This window comes from Diadema antillarum, unplaced genomic scaffold, assembly GCF_040938485.1.
Source record: "Diadema antillarum isolate AM-2024a unplaced genomic scaffold, OU_Dant_1.0 scf00000038, whole genome shotgun sequence".
Lineage (NCBI taxonomy): Eukaryota > Metazoa > Echinodermata > Echinoidea > Diadematoida > Diadematidae > Diadema > Diadema antillarum.
The window spans coordinates 243,804-256,618 of NW_027270927.1; the positions used below are offsets into that span (position 1 = coordinate 243,804).

Sequence of the window (12,815 nt, forward strand, 5' to 3'; positions counted from 1 at the left end):
AGGAATACAAACATAATACATAGCGGTCGATGTGTCATTTTCAATCAAAGTAAAGGATCCAAAGAGAAATACGATGGAACCTACTAAAAAGCAAAGCTTGTTGAGTGTATCATAGGTCCTAATAAAAGCCTAGTGGGGAACAGGATGAGGAGCACGGGTACAATTAAAGACCAAAGTAAGAATAAACAAAAGAGAATGAGAAGATTCTAAATAATAGGTTGATGCCCTTGAAGATACAGGAGCTCTACAAAGAAATCCACTGATATTACTATCTGTCTTACACCACTAAGACTTAAACCAGATTACCATAGGCAATAATTGTTATGATAATATTGTCACTATGTCAGTTCACATGATAAATATGATTAATTGATACATGCATACATTCCAGGAATCTGGAGATATTATTTTCTTTTCAAAGCAACAGAGTCTCTACATTTTATAGGTATCTTCACTCCACCTGGTAGTGGTTTGTTATCTTACAGAGCATCAGAAAAAAACTTAATTCTTTTTTTCTTTAAAGCTCTCTCTAAAAGCCCCCTCACACCTGAGCGAATGCAGGGGGACGAAGGGGGACGAATGGGAAAAACGCACGAAATGCGCGCGAATTCAACGATTTCAAATAAAATTGCCTTCAAATCATCCGATTATAAACTAAAGTCAAATATGATTGACGAACGGTAAGCGAAGGATAAATATGACATGCGAAGGATAGCGATTTTTCGGTTCACTTCTTTGAGTAAATTGCGACCGAAGGTGAGCGAAGGGTTGATATGACCCGATAACACGAACGAACAATGAGCAATGGTTTGATATGGCGTGCGATTGGAAACGAAGACAAAAGAATATAGATCAGACGTTCTCTGTGTGTGCGCTCCTCGGGGAGCATAAAAGCGACCAGGTCAGTCCAGATTTCAGTGCGGCCAGAGAAATCATCTACGCAACATTTACATTTAAAGGACGTCAAAGATAAACAGTAAAATCAGCCGGAAGATTCCAGTATTTTTGGCACTGTAAACATTAATGTTTTTTTTCGCAAAAATTGTGCGAGTACGTGGAACACTGTAAAAATATCGGTGTTAGATTTAACACCATAGGTGTTAAATCTAACATCAATCAAACTTCAATAGAGGACCACACCCACAGGTGTAGAAAATGCACTGTGATGGTGTTGAAAAGTGTTCACCTGACACTTCGTGGTGTTAATTTGACACTGTACCTGGTGTTATTTTGACACTGTACTGATGTTAATTCAAAAATGACACCACATGGTGTTGATTTGATATTTGTTGGTGTTAATATCAATGGTTTAACATCCGTCCAGCTTCAATAAGAGACCACACCAGCTGGTGTTACTGTGGTGTAAATTTATTTTCACATTTTTTCAAAAATCTCGTATCTTAAAGGACAAGTTCACCTTCATAAACATAAGGATTGAGATAATGTAGCAATATTAGTAGAACACATCAGTGAAAGTTTGAGGAAAATCAGACAATCCGTTCAAAAGTTACGAATTTTTGAAGTTTTTGTGCAGTAACCGCTGGATGAGAAGACTACTGCAGTGTATGAATAACTTAGATGTCACATGCGTACAACAATATAAGGAAAATATAAAGAGAATTTCACAAAATTCCATCTTTTGAAAAAAAGTACACATTCCCCTGACTCGTTACCGACAAATGTTATGGGAAATATTATTCCCCCTGCCTTTAGAAAGAGGCAAGTCAGATGCTCTTTTATTATGCCAAAAAAGTGAAAATATGTTGAATTTTCTTTTACATTTTCTTTATACTGTTGTACGCATATGACTCACAAGCTGTAGTAGTCTCCTCATCCAGCGGTTCCAACACACAAATTTGAAAAATTCATAACTTTTGCATCGATTGTCCAATTTTCCTCAAACTTTCACTGATGTGTTCTACTAATATTGTTGCATTCTCTCAATCCTTATGTTTATGAAGGTGAACTTGTCCTTTAATGTAAAATTCTTGATCGTCTTGTTTAAATTAAAAATCAACAAGAAGTGCAGTTACTAAGAAACTCTTCAAAAACAGTTTTATATTTGGAAATGACACCCGGAGGTGTTAATTTAACACCATATATGAGCACCGAAAATTTAACACCAGCTCGGTGTTCACTATTTAACACCGGACTTTTTGCAGTGAAGGTGATAGTCATCACGATGACGAGTTGGGTAGATATGAAAAGAGTTATTTCTTATGAACATAAGTGCGAAAATGTCAGGAAGCTCATCAATTGAAAATTTATACGTAAAAATACCAACATTATAATGAAACAAATTTTTATATAGTTTGTATTTTTTGCAAGAGATTTTAAAAAGTACAGTTATGAATATCTTATGATAATCAGTGGCACATAAATCTGTAACGCTGGATGCATCTGGAAGGGATATAGGTTAGGGTGGTCCGCAGACTACAGTTATTTAGTTAACTTGCCCAACGCCTGGCAGCCCTGTCAGGTGCATTCAGTGTTACGGTATTTTTGTGTTATTGTATTGATTGATTGTTTTGAGCTTTGTAATTTCTTATGTATTGCATGTTTTCTGCCAAATAAAATAATGATAATAATAATAATAATAATAATAATAATAATGAAATCAATCAATCAGTTTCAGATTTTTGCTTCTACACAAAAGATCATTCGTGTGAAATAAATATCCAATATTATTAATTATTCTTAAAGCACGTTTTTGAAGAAGAAAAAGGGTATCAAGCAAAAACTGAAATGAATTGCCCCAATTGCTATCATTTTAGCAAAAAAAAAAAGATATTGAAACAGTAACAATGGAGGTGAGGTGATAACAAATCTGACGTACCCCTAAATTGACTCGACCTACCCCCTTTCCCCTATTGTATCATACCTACCACCTACATCGCACCAGATAAATTTGTAGTTACTGTCCACTATAGCCAACAGGATTATACTAAAAAGCCCATGTAGTTGCAGCATAGCGAGCCGGACAGAGGAGGCTTTCTGATGGCCACATGCTTGCCATCAATAGCTGCCACACAGTGGGGAAAATTCCACCGCTTGTAGAATCCACCTCCAGCAAGTTGTTTCCATCCATCAGGGGTTGAAGGGGCTGTCATGACTTCATCTGCATACTCGTCACATATGGCCTGACACACTTCCCTGGCCACTACAGATAGGGCGTTTTCAGGCACCCTCCACCCATACTGCATGTCGGAGTACTTGGTGCCAGACACAAGATGACGGAGAGTAGCTGCCAACTTGAGACCTTCTTCCAGCGGCTCCCTGTACCAGGTGTGCTGCCTCCTGATTCTTCCTCTGACCCTCTCCAGGATTTCATCGTAGAGTTCAGGGGGCATGCAGAGAAATTTCTTGAAAGTCGAAGGGTCTTCTCTTCGGAGCTCAACCAACAGCTGGTCGTAGATTCCAAAAGCCCTTCTTCTGGCAGGGTTCAGCCACGTCCTTCTCCAGATACGACGTCGTCTGAAGCCTCGTCTCCATCTGAAGCGGCCTCTGATGAACTGGTGTAGGTTCAGCTGCTGATGTATAATATCATTCTGAGCCATTGCCAGCAAATACTGGACTCTGAGGCGGGCTGCATCTTCCATTTTTCTGAAGATACTTTGAAACTTTCAGGTGGAATGTTTATAAAAATATATGAGTTGCGTGGTGAGTGGCTGGTCACATAGAGCAGTTCAGCATTCGTCAATTTTTTCGTCAGGTCATTCGCTCGTATTCGTATCATTTCGCAATCCATAGTTTGTCATAGTATCTCTTAGACTTGCCTTCGTGTATGCATCGCCTTTCAAATTTTGTAAAAGTCAATCTTAGTTTCCCTTCGCATAGACGATGGAAAGCGAAAATACGTTTGTCATAGTATCTTCGTTTCTATGCGCAAGTCATATTTAGTCATCGTGTTGCTTCGTTTAGTTCTTTCGTTGAGTTCTTTCGAGATCGGTCCACCTTGGCAAAAGCGCGATGAGGGACTATGCGTGACAATAGCACACGAACGATAAACGAACGATTACCGCAGACTATGTCAAGAGACGCGAATGACAGACGATTTTTCAATTCGTCGGGAAATTTTAAACATGTTCAAAAATCCCGTGCGAATTTGAATAATCGCAACTGTTAGTTCAGAAGGTGTACGAACCCAAACACGAAGGGTAAATATGACTTACTATCAATTACCATTGAAAACGATTTTTTAAAAATGCCTTTCGCCAGCCATCGCAAGTCATATTTCAGGCAATTCGCTCAGGTGTGAGGGGGCCTTCAGATGGCTAGAGACTATAATATCGCAAATAAACGTCTCTCATTGCCTGAACTAATCGAGGCTTACCTCGCCGTACTGACTTATTACGTTCTCCGGGGTAGGGCCAAGGATGACATGGAAATCGAGGACACCCCCTATGGTCCTGTATGTCACGGCAGGGGTGGGTTGTAGCACGACCTCTAGAGGATAAATATCAAGCATGTGATAAGGGATAATTTTTTTTCAATCTTATCGACAGGACAAGAAATCGCTTGCAATAAAATTGTGCAGAATGATGATAATGTGACTTGTCTCTGATGTGTAAAAATAAAATCCAAACTCTCAAAAATTCACAACAACTTCACCCGGATTTTAACTAGCGCGCACACATACAAACACACGTACACACACACACACACACACACGCACACACACACACACACACACACATTTGTATATAATTTATATCTCTTTTAATATGCCTGTGCTTTTACACATTATGCTTGTGAAAGGGTACTTGTAGGGCCTACAGTTAAGAGATATTGTATTATAACATGTATCGCAGAGATCTTGTGACAAAAGCCTAAAAGGATTGAGAAAAAAAATACCGGTAAAGCATGACATAAATATCATTTAATATTTCGTTCCTCGAATCATGAGAATTTTTCGTGATTGTGTTAATTAAAGTGTTATACTGGGTGCTGTCTTCATCTGAAATTAAGGAGATGTTACGAAATACGAAAGAGTGGAATCACATAGCAATTTGTGAATGTTTATGCCCAGTTCTATATACAGCACGACAATTGTACAGGGCCTAACTTCGCACTTCTCTGGCTTTGATGTTCCATGCTCCATTTGACGCCGCTTTTCCACAGAATTCGGATATGAAGACCAAAGAAGAGGCATTTGATTTCAAAAATCTTAAACTCAGTAATTTGGAGAAAATTAAAACCTTGTTGGATCTTGGTGGCAATATGGTACGGAACATAATTATAACCTTTCAGTTTTCCTTCAAATTTGATGTTCTTGTTATTGATACCGCAGGACGGGAGAAAAAAAAACTGATGACAAATATCATAATTTTATATATAGTTTCCATTTAAGCATCTTGAGCACATTATTCCTATGCTTGATGTTTTGTTCGCCATAGGTTTGGCCCTTGACAATTAAATCTTAAAAACAAAGATGCCCCCTTTTTTACTGATTTTTTTTTTCGTGCCCTATTTTCTGAAAATAAATAACTCAAAAAAGTTGAACGGGACAGCGAATTGCTGCTCGATAGGTTTGCTGTAAATGAGGAATGATGATACTTAGACAGAAGTGCTGTCGTTTGTCAAAACATCTTATTACTGGCATGACTATAGTAAGTGCTAAGATATGACGCGCATAATTTCTCCGCGGTATGCTGAAACTAAAATGTATTAAAGGATAGTTTATAGTATGATAGAATAATGTGTTTGTATTCTAATCGTCATACATTCAAAGAGAATACTTTTCAATATGTATAACTTTGCTCAAAAGGGGTAAGAATAGTCATCAGTTCACCCATCGCGTTCGAGTTGACGAAGAAGACCCCGTGCGCGTTTCCGTCATCCTCAATCACCATATGGAACGGATGGGCCCCGTAGAGGTTGACAGGATCCTGTCAGAGGTATGATGGTAGGTATAGGTAGGTATAATTAGTAGATAGGTAGGTAGGTAGGTAAGTAGGTACTTAGTAGGTAGGTAAGTGGGTAGGTAGGTAGGTAGGTAGGTAGGTAAGCGGGTAGGGAGGTAGGTAGGTAGGTAAGTAGGTAGGTGGGTAAGTGGGTAGGTAGGTGGGTAGGTAGGTAGGTAAGTGGGTAGGTAGGTAGGTATAGGTAGGTAGATAGGCAGATATGTATAGGTAGGTAGGTATAGGTAGGTAGTATAGGTAGGTAGGTTGGTTGGTAGGTAGGTTGGAAGGTAGGTTGGTAAGAAGGTAGGTAGGTAGTTAGGTAGGTATAGGTAGTTGGGTAGGTATAGGTAGGTAGGTAGGTATAGGTTGGTAGGAAGGTAAGTTGGTATCATAGGTAGGTTGATAGGAAGGTAGGTGGGTAGGTATAGGTAGGTGGTTTGTGTAGGTATTGGTAGGTAGGTATCAGGTAGGTGGGAGGGTAGGTAGGTAGGTAGGAAGGTTGAGTGGTTATTGTAGGTATGAAGGAGAGAGGTAGAATAAGCGCACCATGTTGACACGACATTTGCTCCTGCGACAATTGTTCCCATCTTATTTTCTCCAAGGACTTAGGGTTAGGGTTGTGATGGGGTTATATGTTTATTTTGATGTGAGGCTTAGGATTAGTGTAAGGGTTATGTTTGTGGATGTTATAGATGTTCTGTTCGGCTTAGAGTGTAAATATTTCATGGGAGATATTGTCGCAGGAGCAAATGTCATGGAACCAGAGTAAGTGATGTATCAGGTGCTTAAAATCTTTACACGGTGACTTAGAATTATATTTGACTTGTGCCTTTAAAAGTAGATTACCGAGAAACATCAGGAGAGATATAGAAACAGAGCTGTCTGCAGATTGCAGATCCAAATCCTATTGCTCCGATCCCATTTTTTTTTTCGATTCCAAACTACGACAGTGTAGAAATTATTCAAAATTGGCATATTGATTCTCATCACCCCAAGGGTTTCTCTGATTTCGACTTTAACAAGAGATCGGCTGTAGTGTACAGCCATCGAATGTTGGCTTATCATGCATGACAGTAAAATGGAAAATAATAACACATATCACATGCATGGTTGATGATGCAGACAGAGACGGGTGATAAATTATGATGCCTTACGTATACGCCAATATCCCTGGTAAAGATACCCCAGGTCTTCCAGTTGAGATCGTGCCGGAAGCGTCGGTGGTTGTGTTCTCCGAAGCCGTACAGGTTGGACGAGGGGAGACGGGTAGAGATTTGAAGGAACTGATCCTCGTAGATTAAGACTCCAACGGAAGTATCAAATCTAATAATTGTCAAAACACCACAAAACAAATAGTGTAAAAAATACCTCCTTCAGACATGACTATCTCAAATGACAAGGTCCAATGCACTATAGGCACGATCGAACAAAACTCCCCAGGTAGTCTATTTGCCCTTCTTGAATGCACTCCCCCAGCATTGTATTCCAAAACTGACGTCACATTTTCACTTCAAATCTGACTTTCAAAACTCAACTCACTGGAAAGACTCTTGACGCTTGACTGTTTTGTTGCTATACTTATCGTAGTTATCCCTCTTTGTGTGTATTCTAAATGATGGCATCTTGTCTGTGGATACAATCTGTGGATACAATCTCATAACCTCCTCTGGAATGTGTCAAATCTGACGTTATGAATAATCATCGTTAATTGGTGTTATTTTTCCTGATATCATTGTATCTTCTTGCTGGTAACATGAATTTCATGATGCCATTTTTGATAGGCCCTATGGCATCATTATCATTTTTTATTTTTTTAAATCATTTTCATAAAACGTCTTCCAAAGCATTTAAGTACACATAATCTTCTTGCTTTTATTGTTATCATTGTCATAACTTATGTTATTACCACCAGCAGAAGGCGCGTCTGTCTAATCTTAACTGACTCTAAACTCATAAAATGAGGATTTCTCTGAGTAAAAAAAAAGGGGGATGGGAAAAAATCCGATCAGTTGAAATGAACATGACCATTTCACTTTATTCGAAACTTTCCATGCAGTATCAGCTAGGGGAGCTGTTGTAGCTCAATCAGTGGCTCTCTATGATCACAGGCAACCAATTACAATGTCCCTGTCTGAGTCTCATGACTGAAGTGGTTGTGTCCCTACATGTATATAGGAAAGGTACTTTATCCTCATTGCCTTCTTCCGCAGAGATTTAACCCCAATGATTTCCTGATAGCTTAGCAGTCATAGGGGGTGTTGCAAGGAAGTTGCAATTGATTGCAAATCCCCAAAATCTATTGCAAATCCTGAAATCCATTGCAAATTTGCAATCAATTGCAAGTTGCAATCGATCTATCTATTGCAAAGTTGCAATAGATATTTGCAATCAATTGCAACCCGACTTTCTTGCAACACCCCCCCCCCCCCTAGTGTAAAACAAAAGCGATAACTTCATTTCTGTTTGTCTGTTGTGGACATGCATGTCTTAACTTGGGTGTGCCAGTCATCTTTTTCCCATTCCCTTCCTTCCAATGCTCCGGAAAATAAAAGAGAAGAAGAGGGAAATAAGCAGTTGATGGTCAAATGGTTATTTCAAAACTGTCCCCAGTTTTGAGTGTTTAATATCAAAGAAGCTTAAAATGTCAGCCGTAATAACTCATATGGGGAAAAGTTAAAAGAAGAATCTTTCTCTTAGAATGAATACTTATATAGAAACTAACAAGAGACGGACATTAGGAAACAGACCTCCCGTGCACGTAACCACCAGTCCGCTACTCGTGTTGTGACATGCATGAGAATATACGTGACCCTGAACATTAATGACTCTCACAAAACAAGTAAGATTATACAGTTACCCATTTATTCAGTACAGCCAAGCGAGACTATTACATAATGAACACTGTCGTTAGCTTATCAACCTGTACCAACTGTCTTGATAATATTTACTTTTCGGAGTGATTAAGCGCGTTCAAAAATTTCTGTAGATTGTACCCGAAGATGCAATTAAATGTTTACCAGTCTGAGTTTTGTTTTTCAGCTCTGATGACACTTCAGCAGTGCCCTTTGAGACTGGATTTGCCGTATTTGACCTGATCGCTGATTGATACAATATTTATATGACAAAGTCCCTATTTGATTTTGAGCACAACAGTTTACTTATTTGTTTTTCCTCCTTGCAGCCTTGGCTTTTTAGGCAAATTTGTAATGGGGCGCGGAGTGGTAGAATAGATAAATATTGGGTTTGATCATGTAATTTAATATTGTGTTTTTGAAATTAAAAAAAAAAATGATTTCATGATGAAATTCCATTTGAGATTTTTTTTTCGTTTCTGTAACATAGCAGCAGCTGTTTTGATTTGAAACCAGAGGTTGCTTGTACTCATCTTCGTCACGATTCCAGTATTTACATTTTTTTTTATTTGGAAGAAGCAATCATTTCTTGATTCTCGTTTAGAGTACCGACCTTTGAATGAGAGGCGTTTTCTTTGCACGCTCTACACTTACAAAGCCATAAAAATCCCTTTTACGACTCATCTAACATAATTTGCTATTGATTTGCCAATAATTTTGTTTGCTCTAGTTATTCAGACAGTGCTAAATGATTTTGCTTGATGGGTACTTTAACACTTAAGTGCGACATCAATCGCAGTAGCAGCGTAATGATGCAAATAGGAGGAGGAATGAATCTCTCGAAGGATTCAGTGTAAACTAGAGGTGAACAACTCCGACAAAAATCAACAGAAATAATCCATCGTAACCATGCTCTTTATTTTGTTCATTGGATAAAATATTGCTTCAACAGTCCTCCAACTTTGTTGAAATTCACATTGTATACTGCAATGTGTGTTCATTGTCAGTATGGATCGTTATGTACGAGTAATTTGATTAAGTGGCTGGGGAAAAATGATTGTCCTGATATTTGTAGCATAAATTGCCAATTAAAGTCAGCAATGATTATCTCTGTTTTAAAAAGTAATCCCATCTATACGTCTCGTCAGACAATTCATATTATCAATACACTAACGTAGTCTATTCAACGTCGGAGTATGATGAGCAAACATTATGCTCTTTCACAATCAAGTTGAAGAAGTAAAAAAAAGAAAGAAGAAAAAGATATATAAAAACTCCGCTGGAAACGTCTTTTTACATTTCTAACCTTTTAAATAGACAAATCTTAGGGCTTTTCCTGTTATTTCCCCACTTTCTTTGGAATAAACTCCCTCTTTATGTTCGTAATGCTGAAAATGTTGATAAGTACAAATCACTGTTGAAAACTTATCTGTTTACTCAATCTTAATTTTGTTGCTGTAGTTGTTGTCGTTACATTATGTACGTAATGCTGTATCTTATATCAATGTATATATATATATATATATATATATATATTTCCCCGGATTTTTGCGCTTAGAAGCATCATTATTAAGCGCTAAGTGCTATTCATTATCATTATCATTTTCATTATGTTATTCATTATTAATATTTCTATAATATCAATTTGATCGAAGATAATGTTATCATGGAAGCTTTTCCACATGATTGGTGGTGTTATTGTTTTTCAAACATGATAAAAAAAGAGAATAACTCACATGACTTCTCTGGTGCTGACCCTTATAATCTGGAGGCTGAACGGTTCCCGGATGTAAGATATTTCATACTCTGTGACGTCAGGCTTTTCAGCGGGATCTTCGACTTCGATAGTGGGAACCTCGTATCGATCATTGTCGCTATCTGTCAACTTTACGAATATAATTATGTATAACTCAATTCAGTTCCATTCAGTTTGATTCAACACAGTTGATTCATGTATACCCAGTAATAACACAAAACAGCTCAACTCCTATGTAGAACAAACACGTGCTAAGATGATGCATTTGAACTATACTTACAAACACAGTACAACTTCAGCGATTTTGTGAAAATATGTGTATCAATCATTAATATTATACGATAATCAAATTGTCTGTGAATATTCACCATGCAAGGAATACGAGATGATAACATTGTCGCCTACAAAATCACTCGTTACATTTTATTTCTCTTTAAAAACTGAAATAAAGAAAGAATAGATCGTATGTACTTAGCCTTTGAACAAGATTTCCGGCAACTGTAATAACTTTAAAAATCATTGTTCTTTGTATATAGAGGGAAGCGATCTTTAGGTAGTGATTCATAATCGAAAACGTGATTTCAATCATTCAGTTTTTGTATTATGTGTGAGAGTGTGTGCAAGCCTTGGGGATAGTCGTAAATTGATAATAAAATCACCATCTCACAACAGTTTAATTCGCATCATTGCGAAAGAAATACATTTTCGTTTGTAAAGAATTGTAAAAAATTTCAAATGAATGTTTTAAGATTATGTATTTTATGACTAATCGAGTTAAAACAGCATCTGTTTAATTTGTGTGATTTGTTTTTTATAATAAGAACTGTTTTGATCTGTATAATATGTATGCAGCATTATAATCATAATTTATTTGGTTACTTAGATATATATTTACTTGTATATTCATTTATATATATATATATATATATATATATATATATATATATATATTTGTTTATTATGTCAGCGCATGAATAAAAGAGTTATGTTTGTATGTTTGTGTGTGTGTGTATGGGTGTGTAACTATTTCTATTCCCTCTTAAAAAAAAGATATGGCATGACTCTGGGATACCTTGAATCGGAGTCGCTGAGGTGTGTGCATTTCAACTTGGAGTTCGAGTGTCTGGACGGCTCCATCGAAGCGCACTGGCGTGTCCAGCCGTTGAAGGAGGACTTTCCAGCCCAGACGGGTTCCTTCGGGATCCCCGACCTGTCGTGATAAGGGGAAGAAAATTAGATATGAAAAGGATGTAAACGTAATAGGAGGAAAAAACGGAGAGGTATAGAAAGAATATGTATACGTATGTATGTATATGTATATAAAATATAAATATATAAGAATATGTATATGTAGAACATATCTTATGAAGATTGACAAGAGAGTGGAATGTAGTACACTTTATGTTCAGATAGCTAGGAAATCAAAACAACATGAGACATTACAGAACAACAGTGACGAAATGTGGAAGGTTGGTTTGATTTTCCCGCTGTGTAACTCGCCCTCATGTTTTACATTTAGAGAATAAATTGAAAATTGAACAGAATCTTAAGCACAACATTGTGACCGGCGTTATCACACTTTTCTTCTTTAGCATCTAGAATATGATCTTTAGAGTCTTAACTTTAGACATGCAGTATCTTTACATTCTTAGAGCAGTTTCAGAATATTTAACATATCCAAATACATCATGCGCAAGCGTATTTCGTTGTATGTGTTGTTTTGTTTGTTTATTTGGTTGTTTTCTGCGGCTGCCGTTAAAACTTTTGAAAAAAAAGTTTTTAGTTTTCTATGATTAAAAAAACAACAACTGGGAAATACTAAAGCCTAATACACACCATTCTGTAGCCGGGAACATCCCGCTCCTTCGGGAAGTAGCACCAGGGTGCCCCTTGCTCGTCCGTTTCTGCCCAGTAGCATCCCCGGGTCAGACAGCTCTCTTGAGAGGCCCCTTCTTCGGGATAACAGTCGAATCGTAACGCAGGCTCCGGGATTGGTTCGAATGGAATTACCACGAGATTGTCGCCGGGATCGTAGTAGAGACTAGACAGGCCGATTCCCAGTCCGATCCCGATCAGGACCACGACGGTGATAAACGTGACGAGTATCTTCACACCGAGTTCCATGTCTCACTATAAGTCTTTGTTGAGTGACAGACGGACGGATTTCTGCACCTCCACTCAGCCGCAGCGAATATCCTTTGACTGATGTTACAGCAAAAATTGATACTTTCAACGATTTATAGAGCTTTACTTTTTATCTGGTGACACGCAGTCAGGTTAAGAACAATGAGGGAACTTAATCAA

The 12,815-nt window shown here is 37.8% G+C and overlaps 1 protein-coding gene across 1 annotated transcript in view; it reads right to left on the reverse strand.

Moving 5' to 3' along the window:
* Positions 1–12,815, reverse strand: part of LOC139709505 (maltase-glucoamylase-like) — a gene marked incomplete at its 3' end in the record, with an annotated part of 83,283 nt that overhangs the window by 16,175 nt on the left and 54,293 nt on the right. The window contains exons 45-50 of the mRNA XM_071621468.1: positions 12,348–12,637; positions 11,584–11,721; positions 10,492–10,640; positions 7,064–7,226; positions 5,792–5,888; positions 4,334–4,446 (exon numbers count right to left, since the gene is read on the reverse strand). Of these exons, the coding sequence (XP_071477569.1) occupies positions 4,334–4,446; positions 5,792–5,888; positions 7,064–7,226; positions 10,492–10,640; positions 11,584–11,721; positions 12,348–12,637 (950 nt within the window). The remainder of the gene's footprint in view (positions 1–4,333; positions 4,447–5,791; positions 5,889–7,063; positions 7,227–10,491; positions 10,641–11,583; positions 11,722–12,347; positions 12,638–12,815) is intronic.